General features: G+C 45.4%; 1 protein-coding gene across 2 annotated transcripts in view; it reads left to right on the top strand.

Annotated features, from left to right (window-relative positions):
* The window catches only part of LOC137374747 (ubiquitin-associated and SH3 domain-containing protein A-like), a 373,926-nt gene that overhangs the window by 89,625 nt on the left and 266,078 nt on the right, over positions 1-18,223 (top strand). For both annotated transcript variants that reach the window (XM_068041326.1, XM_068041327.1), the window contains exon 6: positions 4,669-4,877. In XM_068041326.1, the coding sequence (XP_067897427.1) occupies positions 4,669-4,877 (209 nt within the window). The remainder of the gene's footprint in view (positions 1-4,668; positions 4,878-18,223) is intronic.

Genomic DNA, 18,223 nt, shown 5'->3' with positions numbered 1-18,223 from the left:
CCTGTGAAACCATCTGACCTACACTATTCCATTTTCATCCATATGTCTATCCAATGACCACTTAAATGCCCTTAAAGTTGGCGAATCTACTACTGCTGCAGGCAGGGCGTTCCACGCCCCTACTACTCTCTGAGTAAAGAAACTACCTCTAACATCTGTCCTATATCTATCACCCCTCAACTTGAAGCTATGTCCCCTCGTGTTTGCCATCACCATCCGAGGAAAAAGACTCTCACTATCCATCCTATCTAACCCTCTGATTATCTTATCTGTCTCTATTAAGTCACCTCTCCTCCTCCTTCTCTCCAACGAAAACAACCTCAAGTCCCTCAGCCTTTCCTCGTAAGACCTTCCCTCCATACCAGGCAACATCCTAGTAAATCTCCTCTGCACCCTTTCCAAAAGCTTCCACATCCTTCCTATAATGCGGTGACCAGAACTGCACGCAATACTCCAGGTGCGGTCTGACCAGAGTTTTGTACAGCTGCAGCATGACCTCGTGGCTCCGAAACTCGACCCCCCTACTAATAAAAGCTAACACACCATATGCCTTCTTAACAGCCCTATTAACCTGGGTAGCAACTTTCAGGGATTTATGTACCTGGACACCAAGATCTCTCTGTTCATCTACACTACCAAGAATCTTCCCATTAGCCCAGTACTCTGCATTCCTGTTACTCCTTCCAAAGTGAATCACCTCACACTTTTCCGCATTAAACTCCATTTGCCATCTCTCAGCCCAGCTCTGCAGCCTATCTATGTCCCTCTGTACCCTACAACATCCTTCGGCACTATCCACAACTCCACCGACCTTCGTGTCATCCGCAAATTTACTAACCCACCCTTCTACACCCTCTTCCAGGTCATTTATAAAAATGACAAACAGCAGTGGCCCCAAAACAGATCCTTGCGGTACACCACTAGTAACTAAACTCCAGGATGAACATTTGCCATCAACCACCACCCTCTGTCTTCTTTCAGCTAGCCAATTTCTGATCCAAAGCTCTAAATCACCTTCAACCCCATACTTCCGTATTTTCTGCAATAGCCTACCATGGGGAACCTTATCAAACGCCTTACTGAAATCCATATACACCACATCCACTGCTTTACCCTCATCCACCTGTTTGGTCACCTTCTCGAAAAACTCAATAAGGTTTGTGAGGCACGACCTACCCGTCACAAAACCGTGCTGACTATCTCTAATGAACTTATTCTTTTCAAGATGATTATAAATCCTGTCTCTTATAACCTTTTCCAACATTTTACCCACAACCGAAGTAAGGCTCACAGGTCCATAATTACCAGGGCTGTCTCTACTCCCCTTCTTTAATCAATATTGAGATACCCCTCTTTTTTCATTCACCTCTCTATCTCATCTGAAAACCCTGTAACTAGGAATGTTGAGCTGCCATTCCTTCCCTTCTTTCAGCTATATCTCAGGAATAGCTGCAGTATCATACTCTCACATGTCAATCTATGCTCTCAGCTCATCTGCCTTATTCGATAGACTTCTTGCATTGAAGTTACATTAATTTTTACAGTTTATATAAATGACTTGGATGAAGGGACCGAAGGTATGGTTGCTAAATTTGCTGATGACACAAAGATAGGTAGGAAAGTAAGTTGTGAAGAGGACATGAGGAGGCTGCAAAGGGATATAGATAAGTTAAGTGAGTGGGCAAAGACCTGGCAAATGGAGTATAATGTGGGAAAATGTGAAATTGTCCACTTTGGCAGGAAGGATAAAAAAGAAGCATATGATCTAAATGGTGAGAGGTTGCAGAGCTCTGAGATGCAGAGGGTTCTGGGTGTCCTCGTGCATGAATCACATAAGGTTAGTATGCAGGTACAACAAGTAATTAGGAAGGCTAATAGAATGTTATCATTTATCATGAGGGGAATTGAATACAAAAGTAGGGAGGTTATGCTTCAGCTATACAGGGCATTGGTGAGACCACATCTGGAGTACTGTGTACAGTACTGGTCTCCTTATTTAAGGAAGAATGTAAATGTGTTGGAAGCAGTTCAGAGAAGGTTTACTATACTAATACCTGGAATGGGCGGGTTGTCTTACGAGGAAAGATTGGACAGGCTAGGCTTGTATTCGCTGGAATTTAGAAGAGTAAGAGGCGACTTGATTGAAACATATAAGATCCTGAGGGGTCTTGACAGGGTGGATGTGGAAAGGATGTTTCCTCTTGTGGGAGAATCTCGAACTAGGGGTCACTGTTTAAAAATAAGGGGGTCGCCCATTTAAGACAGAGATGAGGAGAAATTTTTTCTGTCAGAGGGTCGTGAGTCTTTGGAATTCTCTTCCTCAAAATACGTTTGAAGCAGAGTCTTTGAATATTTTTAAGGCAGAGATTCTTGATAACAAGGGATGAAAGGTTATCAGGGATTCACGGGAATGTGGTGTTGAGGTTACAATCAGATCAGCCATGATCTTGTTAAATGGCGGTGCAGGCTCGAGGGGCCGAGTGGCCTACTCCTGCTCCTAATTCGTATGTTTGTATGTAAATATGTTTGCAAGTATATATCATTTAAGCACTGCCAAACACTCTTACTAATTTTCTGCCTTCCATTTGCAACTTCTCTCCCTTCTGAATCTACTTTCAGGTTCCCATCCCACTGTCAAGCTAGTTTAAACCCTCCCCAACAGCACTAGTAAAACCCCCTGTGAGGATATTGGTCCCAGCCCAGTGGAGATGCAACCTTTTTGGCTTGTACAGGTCCCAACTCCCCAAGAAGCGGTCCCAATGCCTCAAAAATCTAAAGGCCTCCCTCCTGGACCAGTTGTCCAGCCATTAGCACATGGCATCAGGAGTAATTCTTTGAGGTCTTGCTTTTCAATCATTCTTCTAGCTCCCTAGCTCTGCCTTCAGGACCTCATCCCTCTTTCAGCCTGTCATTGGTGCTGACATGGGTCACGACCTCTGGCTGTTCACCCTCCTCCCTCAGGATGTTCTGCAGCCACTCAGTGGCCTCCTTGAGAGGGAGGCAACATACCATCCTGGAGTCACATCTGCGGCTGCAAAAACACCTGTTTGTTCCCCATCACTATTACTCTTCCATTCTTCTTCCTCACCCCCCACCCCACCCCGTGCAGCTGAGCCACCCATGGTGCTGTGGCCTTGGTTCTGCCTGCACTCTCCAGAGGAACCATCATTCTCAGCAGTATTCAGAACTGAATACTGGTTGAAGAGCAAGATGCACTCCAGGGATCCCTGCCCTGCCAGCTTGGTCCCTCCTTGTCCCTTCTGGTGGCTACCCATTCCCTGTTTGCCTGCACATTTTTTAGGTTGCAGGATGACCACCTCCAGAAACGTGCTATCCATGAAGCTCTCAGCCTCACGGATGTCCCGTGGTGACTCCAGCAGCCGCTCAAGCTCCAAAACCCGGAGCTCGAGCTGCTCTAGCTGGTGACACTTCCTGCACATGTGGTTATCCAGGCCACGAGAGGTGTCCAGAATTTTCCTCACAGCACAGGATGTGCAATTTCTGGGGCTGAGGTTCCCTGCCATGCCTTTACTTTCTAGACTTTTATTTAGAAATACTTAGCAGCTACTCACCAGGTCTCAATGTCTCCCAGTCCTTCACTCAGACCACTCCTTGTTTTGTAAAAGAACAGGACAGTACCTGCTCCCTCACTGCACCGAATTCCCTGAGGTATGTACTCTGTCAAAGCAGTACTCCACTGAGCTGGACTCCGTCCTGCTTACTTTGTGTGTAAGCAAAAGCCTCCTGTATTTATACTAGTAAAAATTCCAAGATCTGAGTCGGCCGCTGTTGACCAGGTAACCAGTTCTAACTAGCCACATAACTAACTAACCGTGCAGCTGCCACCAGCGGGCAGCTTGTTTACCACTGACTAAGACTGTGGTAAGGTTAAAGTTAAGTTAAATGCTAAATGCAAAACTTGACTAGATTTTAAAAGGAGATCAACCCTTAAAATTCCCTCACTCGCCAAATTCCCCGAGTTATGTACTCTGTTAAAGAAGTACTCCGTCATGCTGGACTCCATGCTACTTATTTTTGCGCGGCACACAATCACAGTAACTTAAAGGGGCTGACTTGTGCATGACCACAGCGCTAACAAGTAGTATTAGATATGCCCCCTTGTTCTAGAATCCCCCAAGTAGGGGAAATAGTTTTTCCCTATCTACCCAATCAACTCCTTTAATCATCTTAAACGCATTAAATAGATCATCCCTTAATCTTCTATAATCGAGGGAATACAAACTTAGTCTGTGCCACCTGTTCTCATAATTTAATCCTTTTAGCCCCAGTATCAGTCTGGTGGATCTGCACCCCCTCCAATACTAATATATCCTTCCTGAGGTATGGTGCCCAGAACTGAACAAAGTTACACTGGATAAAGTCTGATCTGAATTTAGATAACTGTAATGTAACTTTGTATTCCGGACCCATTCAGATAATTTCCAACATCCACAACATCGTGGGCCGAAGGGCCTGTACTGTGCTGTACTGTTCTATGTTCTATGTTCTATGTTCTATGACCATTTTTAATTATCCCACGTGAAATTTGGTTTGCTGTAGTTAAGTGTTCAAGAGGCGATTTGTAAAACTATAAGCACAGTGAACCTGACATTCCAGAACACTTTCCAGAGAAATGTACTTACTGGATGTAAAATGTTGTTTTTCTAGATTTCACGTGCGCTTTATCCATATATTCCTCAGAATGAGGATGAACTGAAGCTTAATTTTGGCGATTATATCTTCCTGGACCCCACAGATCAGCAGGATGTAAGTGAAGGCTGGGTCCGTGGAACTTCACATCGGAGTGGGTGCACAGGCCTTCTGCCTGAAAACTACACAGAGAGAGCTTACGAGTCAGACACCTGGGTCAGGCACAGGTAAAATTATGAATCAGAAATAAAAACACAAAATGCTGGAATTACCCAGCAGTTCTGGCAGCATCTATGGAAAGAGAAACAGAGTTAATGGGCTGTATTTTATGGGCCCTCTGACATCGGGGATTAAGAACAAAGAACAAAGAAAATTACAGCACAGGAACAGGCCCTTCGGCCCTCCAAGCCTGCGCCGATCCAGATCCTCTCTCTAAACATGTCGCCTATTTTCTAAGGGTCTGTATCTCTTTGTTTCCTGCCCATTCATGTATCTGTCTAGATACATCTTAAAAGATGCTATCGTGCCCGCATCTACCACCTCCGCTGGCAACGCGTTCCAGGCACCCACCACCCTCTGCGTAAAGAACTTTCCACGCATATCCCCCCTAAACTTTTCCCCTTTCACTTTGAACTCGTGTCCTCTAGTAATTGAATCCCCCACTCTGGGAAAAAGCATCTTGCTATCCACCCTGTCTATACCTCTCATGATTTTGTACACCTCAATCAGGTCCCCCCTTAACCTCCGTCTTTCTAATGAAAATAATCCTAATCTACTCAACCTCTCTTCATAGCTAGCGCCCTCCATACCAGGCAACATCCTGGTGAACCTCCTCTGCACCCTCTCCAAAGCATCCACATCCTTTTGATAATGTGGCGACCAGAACTGCACGCAGTATTCCAAATGTGGCCGAACCAAAGTCCTACACAACTGTAACATGACCTGCCAACTCTTGTACTCAATACCCCGTCCGATGAAGGAAAGCATGCCGTATGCCTTCTTGACCACTCTATTTACCTGCATTGCCACCTTCAGGGAACAGTGGACCTGAACACCCAAATCTCTCTGGACATCAATTTTCCCCAGGACTTTTCCATTTACTGTATAGTTCACTCTTGAATTGGATCTTCCAAAATGCATCACCTCGCATTTGCCCTGATTGAACTCCATCTGCCATTTGTCTGCCCAACTCTCCAATCTATCTATCTATCTATATTCTGCTGTATTCTGACAGTCCCCTTCACTATCTGCTACTCCACCAATCTTAGTGTCGTCTGCAAACTTGCTAATCAGACCACCTATACTTTCCTCCAAATCATTAATGTATATCACAAACAGTGGTCCCAGCACGGATCCCTGTGGAACACCACTGGTCACACGTCTCCATTTTGAGAAACTCCCTTCCACTGCTACTCTCTGTCTCCTGTTGCCCAGCCAGTTCTTTATCCATCTAGCTAGTACACCTTGGACCCCATGCGCCTTCACTTTCTCCATCAGCCTGCCATGGGGAACCTTATCAAACGCCTTACTGAAGTCCATGTATATGACATCAACAGCCCTTCCCTCATCAATCAACTTTGTCACTTCCTCAAAGAATTCTATTAAGTTGGTAAGACATGACCTTCCCTGCACAAAACCATGTTGCCTATCACTGATAAGCCCATTTTCTTCCAAATGGGAATAGATCCTATCCCTCAGTATCTTCTCCAGCAGCTTCCCTACCACTGACGTCAGGCTCACCGGTCTATAATTACCTGGATTATCCCTGCTACCCTTCTTAAACAAGGGGACAAGGGGTTGTGGCAGGTGGGCTCGGAAAATGCCTCCGGGATAGGCCCGCCACTCGGTGACAGGGTCAAAGTTTAAGTATTCTAATGGCTGCTAATGAAGGAATAATTACTTACCTTGTCACGCTGGCTGTCCTACTCCCATATTATGGTCGGTGGCTGCACTCCTGCGCTGTCTGAGCCCCGACCAGTGATGCATGGCGGGGCACTGGTGGGGAGTGTGGGGGGACGGAAGTAAAGTTTGAGGGTGGGAGGGCAGGGGGAGCGGAGAAAACTATTGCAATTGGTGGAGGTGATGGTGGGAAGGGGTTGAAGGTGAAAGTTAATAAAACTCGGGAGAAGGTTGGGATTACAAAGTAATTTTTTTGGGGGGAGAGGGCAATCAGTACATTGTTTAGTCATCGTGGGGGTAGGAGAGGGGCTTGATTCTTTCATTAAATTTATAATTTTAATTGTATCATGTATATATCTTTAAAAATTAAACTGCAATGGAAGGGCTTGAAGCCCTTTAAAAATGGCGCCGGCGCCTGCACAATGGCACCTGACGCCATTACCGGGGACAGAACGCCCGCCCCCTCCACGTCATCTGGGGGTGGGGGGAGGGGGTGGTCCTCCCAGTCCATGTAAATTAGCTGCTGTGTTTAATATTGTGGTGGCTCTGGCCCACATGCTGACCATAATGCCTATTTATACTAATCTGTAACCTTTCATCAGAATTTCATGGTGCAGGGCCAAAGGCAGTGGTAATGGGACAGGTAAAGAAACAAAAGCTGTGTCCAGAGGAGGTGTGACTAGCAGAATAGCAGGCAACTGAATGCAAAGTAAAAGGATTAAGAAAGGAATAACAGAAAAAAAAATAAACCAGCAAAACAACACGAAAGAAAATGTGAGCAGAGACTATGATCTAAAATTATTGAATTCATTGTTGAGTCCGGAAGGCTGTCAAAAGATGAGGTGCTGTTCTTTGAGCTTACTTTGAGCTTCATCGGAACACTATAGCAGGTCAAGTACAGAAAGGTCAGAGTAGGAGGAAGGTAGAGAATTGAAATGACAGGTGACTGGAAGCTCGGGGTCATGCTTTCTGACTGAATGGAGGTGTTCCACAAAGCAGTCACCCAGTCTGCGTTTGATCTCCCCGATGTAGAGGAGACCACATTGTGAGCAGTGAATACAGCATACTAAATTGAAAGAATTATAAGTAAATCACTGTTTCACCTTGAAGGAGTGTTTGGGGCCTTGGATGGTGAGAAGAGAGGATGTAAAAGGGCACAGGTCTTCTGCCTGAAAACTACACACAGAGAGCTTAGAGGCACAGGGCAAGCTTAGAATGCTTAATGCGTAATTTGTATCGATGTTTACAAAGGAAGAGGATGCTGACAAATATTGGGAGAAGTCAAAATGGTCGAGGTAATGAATGGGGGGAAAATTAATAAGCTGTTGTACTGGAAAGGCTGGCTATGCTTAGAGTGGATAAGTCACCTGGTCTGGATGGCTCACATCCCAGGTTGCTAAAGGAAGTGGGGTTGGAATTAGCAGAAGGGCTTGCCATAATCTTCAACTCTTCCCTGAATATGGGGGAGGTGCCAGAGAATTGGAGAGTGGCAAATGTGACACCCTTATTCAAGAAAGGGTGTAAGGACAGTCCTGGTAACTACAGGCCAGTTAGTTTAACATCAGTGGTGGGTAAAGTTTAAGAAACAATAATCAGGGGAAAAAAATCAACAGGCACTTGGAGAGGTTTGAGTTAATTAAGAGCAAAATAATACAGATGCTGGAAATCTGAAATAAAAACAAGAAATGCTGTAAATACTCAGCAGGTCTGGCAGCAACTGTGGAGATAGAACCAGAGTTAACGTTTCAGGTCAGTGACCCTTCTTCAGTTTTGAAGTCAATGGGAATCAGGGGGAAAAACTCTCCACTGGTTGGTGTTATACCGGGCGCAAAGGAAGATGGTTGTGGTTGTTGGAGGTCAATAATCTCAGCTCCAGGACATCACTGCAGGAGTTCCTCAGGGTAGTGTCCTAGGCCCAACCATCTTCAGCTGCTTCATCAATGACCTTCCTTCAATCATAAGGTCAGAAGTGGGGATGGTTGCTGATGATTGCACAATGTTCAGCACCATTCACGACTCCTCAGATACTGAAGCAGTCCGTGTAGAAATGCAGCAAGACCTGGACAATATCCAGGCTTGGGCTGATAAGTGGCAAGTAACATTCGCGCCACACAAGTGCCAGGCAATGACCATCTCCAACAAGAAAGAATCTAACCATCTCCCCTTGACATTCAACAGCATTACCATCGCTGAATCCCCCAATATCAACATCCTAGGGGCTACCATTGACCCGAAACTGAACTGGAGTAGCCATATAAATACCATGGCTACAAGAGCAGGTCAGAGGCTAGGAATCCTGCAGCAAGTAACTCACCTCCTGACTCCCCAAAGCCTGTCCACCATCTACAAGGCACAAGTCAGGAGTGTGATGAAATACTCTCCACTTGCCTGGATGGGTGCAGCTCCAACAACATTCGACACTATCCAGGACAAAGCAGCCCACTTGATTGGCACCCCATCTACAAACATTCACTCCCTCCACCACCGACGCACAGTGGCAGCATTGTGTACCATCTACAAGATGCACTGCAGCAATGCACCAAGGCTCCTTAGACAGCACCTTCCAAACCCGCGACCTCTACCACCTAGAAGAACAAGGGCAACAAATGCATGGGAACATCACCACCTGCAAGTTCCCCTCCAAGTCACACACCATCCTGACTTGGAACTATATCGCCGTTCCTTCACTGTCAAAATCCTGGAACTCCCTTCCTAACAGCACTGTGGGTGTACCTACTCCACATGGACTGCAGCGGTTCAAGAAGGCAGCTCACCACCACCTTCTCAAGGGCAATTAGGGATGGGCAAAAAATGCTGGCCTGGCCAGTGACGCCCACATCCCATGAATGAATAAAATAAAAGGCCTTGTTCTCACTTGAAAAATTCACCTGACAGGAATCATACACCCTCTTTTGTTGCAAGGCTTTTGACAAGGCTCCACATGGCAGAATGATCAATAAATTAAAAGTGCATGGGGTCAAAAATTGGCTCACTAGCAGGAAGTAAAGGGTTATGGTTGACAGGTGTTTTTGTGAATGGAAGTCTGTTTGCAATGGGATTTCGCAGGGCTCAGTACTGGGTCCCTTGCTGTTGTAGTATATCAATGATTTAAACATAAATGTAGGGGCCATGATTAAGAGGTTTGCGAATGATACAAAAATTAGTCACAGGATTGATTTGGAACAGAGGAGGCTGAGGGGAGATTTAATTGAGGGGAATAGATAGAGTGTTCAGGAAGAACCTATTTCCCTTGGCAGAGAGGTCAATAACCAAGGGGCAAAGATCCGGAGTAATTGGTGAAAGGATTCGAGGGGAGTTGAGGAATAATTTTTTCGCCCAGAAGGTGGTGGGGTCTGCAACTCACTGCCTGAAAGGATGGTAGAGACAGAAAACCTCATCACATTTAAAAAATACTTGGAAATGCACTTGAGGTTCCATAACCTACAGAGCTATGGACCAAGTGCTGAAAGGTGGGATTAGACTGCACAGGTCGTTTTCAGCCACCACAGACACGATGGGTCAAATGACCTCCTTCTGTGCCGTTAATCTTTCCATGTTTCTAAGATATCCTTTTGGCCTCTAATCTGTCCCACCCTTCCTTTGACTCTCTTTTACTATTTATATGTTTATAGAAGAATTTGGAATTCCTTTCACTTTACCTGCTTAATCTGTTTTTATACTTTCTCTCTTTGTCCCTGCTATTTCCTTTTTCAGTTCTCCTCTGTACTCTGTTTCGCTACTGTATTATGAACCTAACATTTATTGTAAACTTCCTCTGTCGGTTTCATTTTAATTTCTATATCTTTAATGATCCAGGGAGTTCTAGCTTTGGATTCTCTTCCTTTCCTCTTCATAGAACCATAGAAAAGTTACAGCACAGAAGGAGGCCATTCAGTCCATCGTGTCTGCACCAGCCAGAAAAATCTAGCCGCCCAATCTAATCCCACCTTCCAGCACCTGGTCCATAGCCTTGCAGGTTACAGCACTTCAGGTGCATGTCCAGGTATCTTTTAAATGAGTTGAGGGTTTCAGCCTCCACCACCGATCCTGGCAGTGAATTCCAGACACCCACCACCCTCTGGGTGAAAACGTTTTTCCTCATGTTCCCTCTAATCCTTCTACCAATCACATTAAATCTGTGCCCCCTGGTAATTGACCTCTCTGCTAGGGGAAACAGGTCCTTCCTGTCTACTGTATCTAGGCCCCTCATAATTTTGTACACCTCAATTAAGCCATCCCTCAGCCTCCTCTGTTCTAAGGAAAAGAACCCTAACCAATGATATCTTTTTGGAGTCTACAGCTATCCTTTTCACTATCAACTACATGACAATTTTTGTGTCGTCAGCAAAGTTCCCAATCATTCCTCCCACATTTAAGTCCAAATCATTAATATATACGACAAACAGCAAGCGACCCAACACTGAGCCCTGTGGAACGCTACTGGAAACTGCTTTGTTTCATCTTTATGTTGTTTCTGGTTCCCAGATGTTGGAAAGAATCACACTTTAATCTTGGAAAAGGCTGGAGTCAGTCTAGTTTATTTCAACACCATGCTTGTGCAATAGAACCTGGTTGAACTGGTTCTTGTGTTGTATATGTCATGACTCCCCAGTGCAGCCATGAATAGAACAAAGAACAGTACAGCACAGGAACAGGCCATTCGGCCCTCCAAGCCTGCGCCGATCTTGATGCCTATCTAAACTAAAACCTTCTGCGCTTCCGGGGACTGTATCCCTCTATTCCCATCCTATTCATGTATTTGTCAAGATACCTCTTAAACGTCTCTATCGTACCTGCTTCCACCACCTCCCCCGGCAGCACGTTCCAGGCACTCACCACCCTCTGTGTAAAGAACTTGCCTCGCACATCCCCTCTAAACTTTGCCCCTCTCACCTTAAACCTATGTCCCCTAGTAACTGACTCTTCCACCCTGGGAAAAAGCTTCTGACTATCCACTCTGTCCATGCCACTCATAACTTTGTATACCTCTATCATGTCGCCCCTCCACCTCCGTCGTTCCAGTGAAAACAATCCGAGTTTTTCCAACCTCTCCTCATAGCTAGTGCCCTCCAGACCAGGCAACATCCTGGTAAACCTCTTCTGTACCCTCTCCAAAGCCTCCACGTCCTTCTGGTAGTGTGGCGACCAGAATTGCACGCAATATTCTAAGTGTGGCCTAACTAAAGTTCTGTACAGCTGCAGCATGACTTGCCAATTTTTATACTCTATGCCCCGACCGATGAAGGCAAGCATGCCGTATGCTATCTTGACTACCTTATCCACCTGCGTTGCCACTTTCAGTGACCTGTGGACCTGTACGCCCAGATCTCTCTGCCTGTCAATACTCCTAAGGGTTCTGCCATTTACTGTATACGTCCCACCTGAATTAGACCTTCCAAAATGCATTACCTCACATTTGTCCAGATTAAACTCCATCTGCCATTTCTCCGCCCAAGTCTCCAACCGATCTATATCCTGCTGTATCCTCTGACAATCCTCATCACTATCCGCAACTCCACCAACCTTTGTGTCGTCCGCAAACTTACTAATCAGACCAGCTACATTTTCCTCCAAATCATTTATATATAATACAAACAGCAAAGGTCCCAGCACTGATCCCTGCAGAACACCACTAGTCACAGCCCTCCATTCAGAAAAGCACCCTTCCACTGATACCCTCTGTCTTCTATGACAGAGCCAGTTCTGTATCCATCTTGCCAGCTCCCCTCTGATCCCGTGTGACTTCACCTTTTGTACCAGTCTGCCATGAGGGACCTTGTCAAATGCTTTACTGAAGTCCATATAGACAGCATCCACTGCCCTTCCTTCATCAATCATCTTCGTCACTTCCTCAAAAAACTCAATCAAATTAGTAAGACACGACCTCCCCTTCACAAAACCATGCTGCCTCTCGCTAATAAGTTTGTTTGTTTCCAAATGGGAGTAAATCCTGTCCCGAAGAATCCTCTCTAATAATTTCCCTACCACTGACGTAAGGCTCACCAGCCTATAATTTCCTGGATTATCCTTGCTATCCTTCTTAAACAAAGGAACAACATTGGCTATTCTCCAGTCCTCTGGGACCTCACCTGCAGCCAATGAGGATGCAAAGATTTCTGTCAAGGCCCCAGCAATTTCTTCCCTGTCCCCTGCCACTGGAACACTTACACATAACAACTAATTCCTGGTTAATTAGTTTCTAACACTTTACAGATAGTAAACAATATGTAAATATATATAACATCCCTCTTTCTTTGAAACATAATGTCCCATATCAATATAACTGTCAATATAAATAAAGAAGATTATCATCCGACTTGTGGAAATAATCTGAATCCCTTTGTAGAGTCTTTTATAGTGTGTATATTTAAAACAAATATTATTCACGGTATCGCTTGGGTAGTAAGATGTTGTGCCTCCATCTTGTAGATTTGGCATTTGTTGTTCTCAGTGGTGAGTTGGCACACTGTACAGGAGATGTTGTGTCACTTGCTGGTGATGTTGTTAATGTTGTCTTGCTGGATAGTGATGTTTCCGGTGTTGTTTATGGTCTTTTCTGTTGTTCCAGCTCAGGTGTAGGTCGAATATGGATTCTGTTCCTTCTCATTTGGTACCAGTTTCGGTCTCAATGATATGTGACCTTGGAGTCTCAGCTTCACTAACAACTTTTGCTGGGCTCTAGGTTTTCATGATTGGATCCTATACATGTACAGTTTGTCCTTTCAACAGCTCGGGTAGGGATTTAGCATACTTGTTGAAGTGTTGCTCTCCTCTTACCTGTGCTTCAGTAAGTTGTTGTCTCACTTCCTCCTGGTCACTAGAAGGATGTATTTAGCTTGGCAGAGTTGTCTTGTATTTTCTTCCATTTAACAGCTCTGCAGGTGATTTCATATCAGCCTGGAGAGGTGTGGATCGGAGTGACAATAAGGCCAGGTTTAGGTCTTCCTTCATCACTTGGCATTTCACAAGTGTTCTTTTGACCGTCTGGACATGTCTTTCTATAAATCCGTGTCCCCGTGGGTAGTGTGGGGATGAGGTGATGGTGTTGAACCCATACTGGTCAGCGAATTCCTTCAATTCTCTGGATGTAAATTGGGTGCCATTGTCACATATTAACCTTTCAGGAATCCCTTGCTCAGCAAACAGAACTCGTACTGCTGAGATGATTGTTGTGGCTCTCAAGTCTTTAATTTTCTGGATAAAAAGAAATTTTGAGTAGTTGTCTGCGACTATGAGATGCCATACTTGATTATGTGTGGATAAATTGACTCCTACAGTATGCTATGGTCTGGGTGGTATTTCAGTAGCTATCATCTCTTCTTTCTAACAAAGAACAAAGAACAAAGAAAATTACAGCACAGGAAGAGGCCCTTCAGCCCTCCAAGCCTGCGCCGATCCAAATCCTCTATCTAAACATGTCGACTATTTTCTAAGGGTCTGTATCTCTTTGCTTCCTGCCCATTCATGTATCTGTCCAGATACATCTTAAAAGACGCTATCGTGCCCGCGTCTACCACCTCCGCTGGCAATGCGTTCCAGGCACCCACCACCCTCTGCGTAAAGAACTTTCCACGCATATCCCCCCTAAACTTTTCCCCTTTCACTTTGAACTCGTGTCCCCTTCTAATTGAATGCCCCACTCTGGGGGAAAAAGCTTCTTGCTATCCACCCTGTCTATACCTCTCATGATTTTGTACACCTCAATCAGGTCCCCCCTCAACCTTCGTCTTTCTAATGAAAATAATCCTAATCTACTCAACCTCTCTTCATAGCTAGCGCCCTCCATACCAGGCAACATCCTGGTGAACCTCCTCTGCACCCTCTCCAAAGCATCTACAACTTTTTGGTAATGTGGCAACCAGAACTGCACGCAGTATTCCAAATGTGGCCGAACCAAAGTCCTATACAACTGTAACATGACCTGCCAACCCTTGTACTCAATACCCTGTCCGATGAAGGAAAGCATGCCGTATGCCTTCTTGACCACTCTATTGACCTGCGTTGCCAGTTTCAGGGAACAATGGACCTGAACACCCAAATCTCTCTGTACATCAATTTTCCCCAGGACTTTTCCATTTACTGTATAGTTCACTCTTGAATTGGATCTTCCAAAATGCATCACCTCGCATTTGCCCTGATTGCACTCCATCTGCCATTTCTCTGCCCACTCTCCAATCTATTTATATTCTGCTGTATTCTCTGACAGTCCTCTTCACTATCTGCTACTCCACCAATCTTAGTGTCGTCTGCAAACTTGCTAATCAGACCACCTATACTTTCCTCCAAATCATTTATGTATATCACAAACAACAGTGGTCCCAGCACGGATCCCTGTGGAACACCACTGGTCACATGTCTCCATTTTGAGAAACTCCCTTCCACTGCTACTCTCTGTCTCCTGTTGCCCAGTCAGTTCTTTATCCATCTAGCTAGTACACCCTGGATCCCATGCGACTTCACTTTCTCCATCAGCCTACCATGGGGAACCTTATCAAACGCCTTACTGAAGTCCATGTATATGACATCTACAGCCCTTCCCTCATCAATCAACTTTGTCACTTCCTCAAAGAATTCTATTAAGTTGGTAAGACATGACCTTCCCTGCACAAAACCATGTTGCCTATCACTGATAAGCCCATTTTCTTCCAAATGGGAATAGATCCTATCCCTCAGTATCTTCTCCAGCAGCTTCCCTACCACAGACGTCAGGCTCACCGGTCTATAATTACCTGGATTTTCCCTGCTACCCTTCTTAAACAAGGGGACAACATTACCAATTCTCCAGTCCTCCGGGACCTCACCCGTGTTAAAGGTGCTGCAAAGATATCTGTTAAGGCCCCAGCTATTTCCTCTCTCGCTTCCCTCAGTAACCTGGGATAGATCCCATCCGGACCTGGGGACTTGTCCACCTTAATGCCTTTTAGAATACCCAACACTTCCTCCCTCCTTATACCGACTTGACCTAGAGTAATCAAACATCTATTCCTAACCTCAACATCCGTCATGTCCCTCTCCTCGGTGAATACCGATGCAAAGTACTCGTTTAGAATCTCACCCATTTTCTCTGACTCCACGCATAACTTTCCTCCTTTGTCCTTGAGTGGGCCAATCCTTTCTCTAGTTACCATCTTGCTCCTTATATATGAATAAAAGGCTTTGGGATTTTCCTTAACCCTGTTTGCTAAAGATATTTCATGACCCCTTTTAGCCCTCTTAATTCCTCGTTTCAGATTGCTCCTACATTCCCGATATTCTTCCAAAGCTTCGTCTTTCTTCAGCCTCCTAGGCCTTATGTATGCTTCCTTTTTCCTCTTAGCTAGTTTCACAATTTCACCTGTCATCCATGGTTCCCTAATCTTGCCATTTCTATCCCTCATTTTCACAGGAACATGTCTCTCCTGCACGCTAATCAACCTCTCTTTAAAAGCCTCCCACATATCAAATGTGGATTTCCCTTCAAACAGCTGCTCCCAATCTACATTCCCCAGCTCCTGCCGAATTTTGGTATAGTTGGCCTTCCCCCAATTTAGCACTCTTCCTTTAGGACCACTCTCGTCTTTGTCCATGAGTATTTTAAAGCTTACGGAATTGTGATCACTATTCCCAAAGTAGTCCCCTACTGAAACGTCAACCACCTGGCCGGGCTCATTCCCCAACACCAGGTCCAGTATGGCCCCTTCCCGAGTTGGACTATTTACATACTGCTCTAGAAAACCCTCCTGGATGCTCCTTACAAATTCTGCTCCATCTGGACCTCTAACATTAAGTGAATCCCAGTCAATGTTGGGAAAATTAAAATCTCCTATCACCACCACCCTGTTGCTCCTACATCTTTCCATAATCTGTTTACATATTTGTACCTCTATCTCACGCTCGCTGTTGGGAGGCCTGTAGTACAGCCCCAACCTTGTTACTGCACCCTTCCTATTTCTGAGTTCTGCCCATGTTGCCTCACTGCTCGAGTCCTCCATAGTGCCCTCCTTCAGCACAGCTGTGATATCCTCTTTGACCAGTAATGCAACTCCTCCACCCCTTTTACCTCCCTCTCTATCCCGCCTGAAGCTTCGATATCCTGGGATATTTAGTTGCCAATCATGCCCTTCCCTCAACCAAGTCTCAGTAATAGCAATAACATCATACTCCCAGGTACTAATCCAAGCCCTAAGTTCATCTGCCTTACCTACTACACTTCTTGCATTAAAACAAATGCACCTCAGACCACCAGTCCCTTTACGTTCATCATCTGCTCCCTGCCTACTCTTTCCCTTAGTCACGCTGACTTCATTATCTAGTTCATTACGGGCTTTAGTCACTACATCCTTACTGTCCACTGACCTCCTCATTTGGTTCCCATCCCCCTGCCACATTAGTTTAAACCCTCCCCAACAGCGTTAGCAAAAGCACCACCAAGGACATTGGTTCCAGTCCGGCCCAGGTGTAGACCGTCCAATTTGTAATAGTCTCACCTCCCCCTGAACTGGTCCCAATGTCCCAAAAATCTGAACCCCTCCCTCCTGCACCATCTCTCAAGCCACGCATTCATCCTGACTATTCTTTCATTTCTACTCCGACTATCACGTGGCACTGGTAGCAATCCTGAGATTACTACCTCTGAGGTCCTACTTTTTAACTTGGCTCCTAACTCCCTAAATTCTGCTTGTAGGACCTCATCCCACTTTTTACCTATATCATTGGTGCCTATGTGCACAACGACAACTGGCTGTTCACCCTCCCCTTTCAGAATGTTCTGCAGCCGATCTGAGACATCCCTGACCCGTGCACCTGGGAGGCAACATACCATTCGGGAGTCTCGTTTTCGACCACAGAACCGCCTATCTACTCCCCTTACAATCGAATCCCCTATGACTATAGCCCTTCCACTCTTTTTCCCACCCTTCTGAACAGCAGAGCCAGCCACGGTGCCATGAACCTGGGTACTGCTGCCTTCCCCTGGTGAGCCATCTCCCTCAACAGTATGCAAAACGGTATACCTGTTTTGGAGGGAGATGACCGCAGGGGACACCTGCACTGCCTTCCTGCTCTTTCTCTGCCTTTTGGTCACCCATTCCCTTTCTTCCTCAGCAATCCTAATCTGCGGTGTGACCAATTCGCTAAACGTGCTCTCCATGACCTCCTCAGCATCGCGGATGCTCCAAAGTGAGTCAGAAACAGCCCAAATATATAGGTTTATACTTACCCAGCAGCCCCCTGGTCCTCCGATAACAAAAGGAAAATTAAGTTTAAGTTGAAACTGACCTTCCCAGCTGATCACTCGCTCGCACTCTCTGCTTCCGAATAAACTGCTGCAATGAAAGGCAAGTTATTTTAAACAGCCCAAATATATAGGTTTTTACTTCCCCAGCAGCCCCCTAGTCCTCTGATAACAAAAGGAAAATTAAGTTTAAATTGAAACTGACCTTCCCAGCTGATCACTCGCTCAGCACTCTCTGCTTCCGAATAAGCTGCTGCAAACCCTCGTAACACAAGATAGGCACACCATTTTCCAATCCTCTCTAGTCACCAGTGTAGTGTCGGAAGACTGGAGAAATGCTAATGTTGGGAGGAAGGGATAGTCAAAGTAATTACAGGCCAGTCAGCCGAACCTTGGTGGTGGGCAAGCTATTGGATAAAGTTCTGACAGACAGTATAAATCGTCATTTAAAAAGATATGCCT

This window comes from Heterodontus francisci, chromosome 10 (assembly GCF_036365525.1).
Source record: "Heterodontus francisci isolate sHetFra1 chromosome 10, sHetFra1.hap1, whole genome shotgun sequence".
In the NCBI taxonomy this organism is placed as follows: domain Eukaryota; kingdom Metazoa; phylum Chordata; class Chondrichthyes; order Heterodontiformes; family Heterodontidae; genus Heterodontus; species Heterodontus francisci.
Note: the sequence above shows the minus strand (reverse complement) of the source record. Positions and strands in the feature narration are given on the sequence as shown.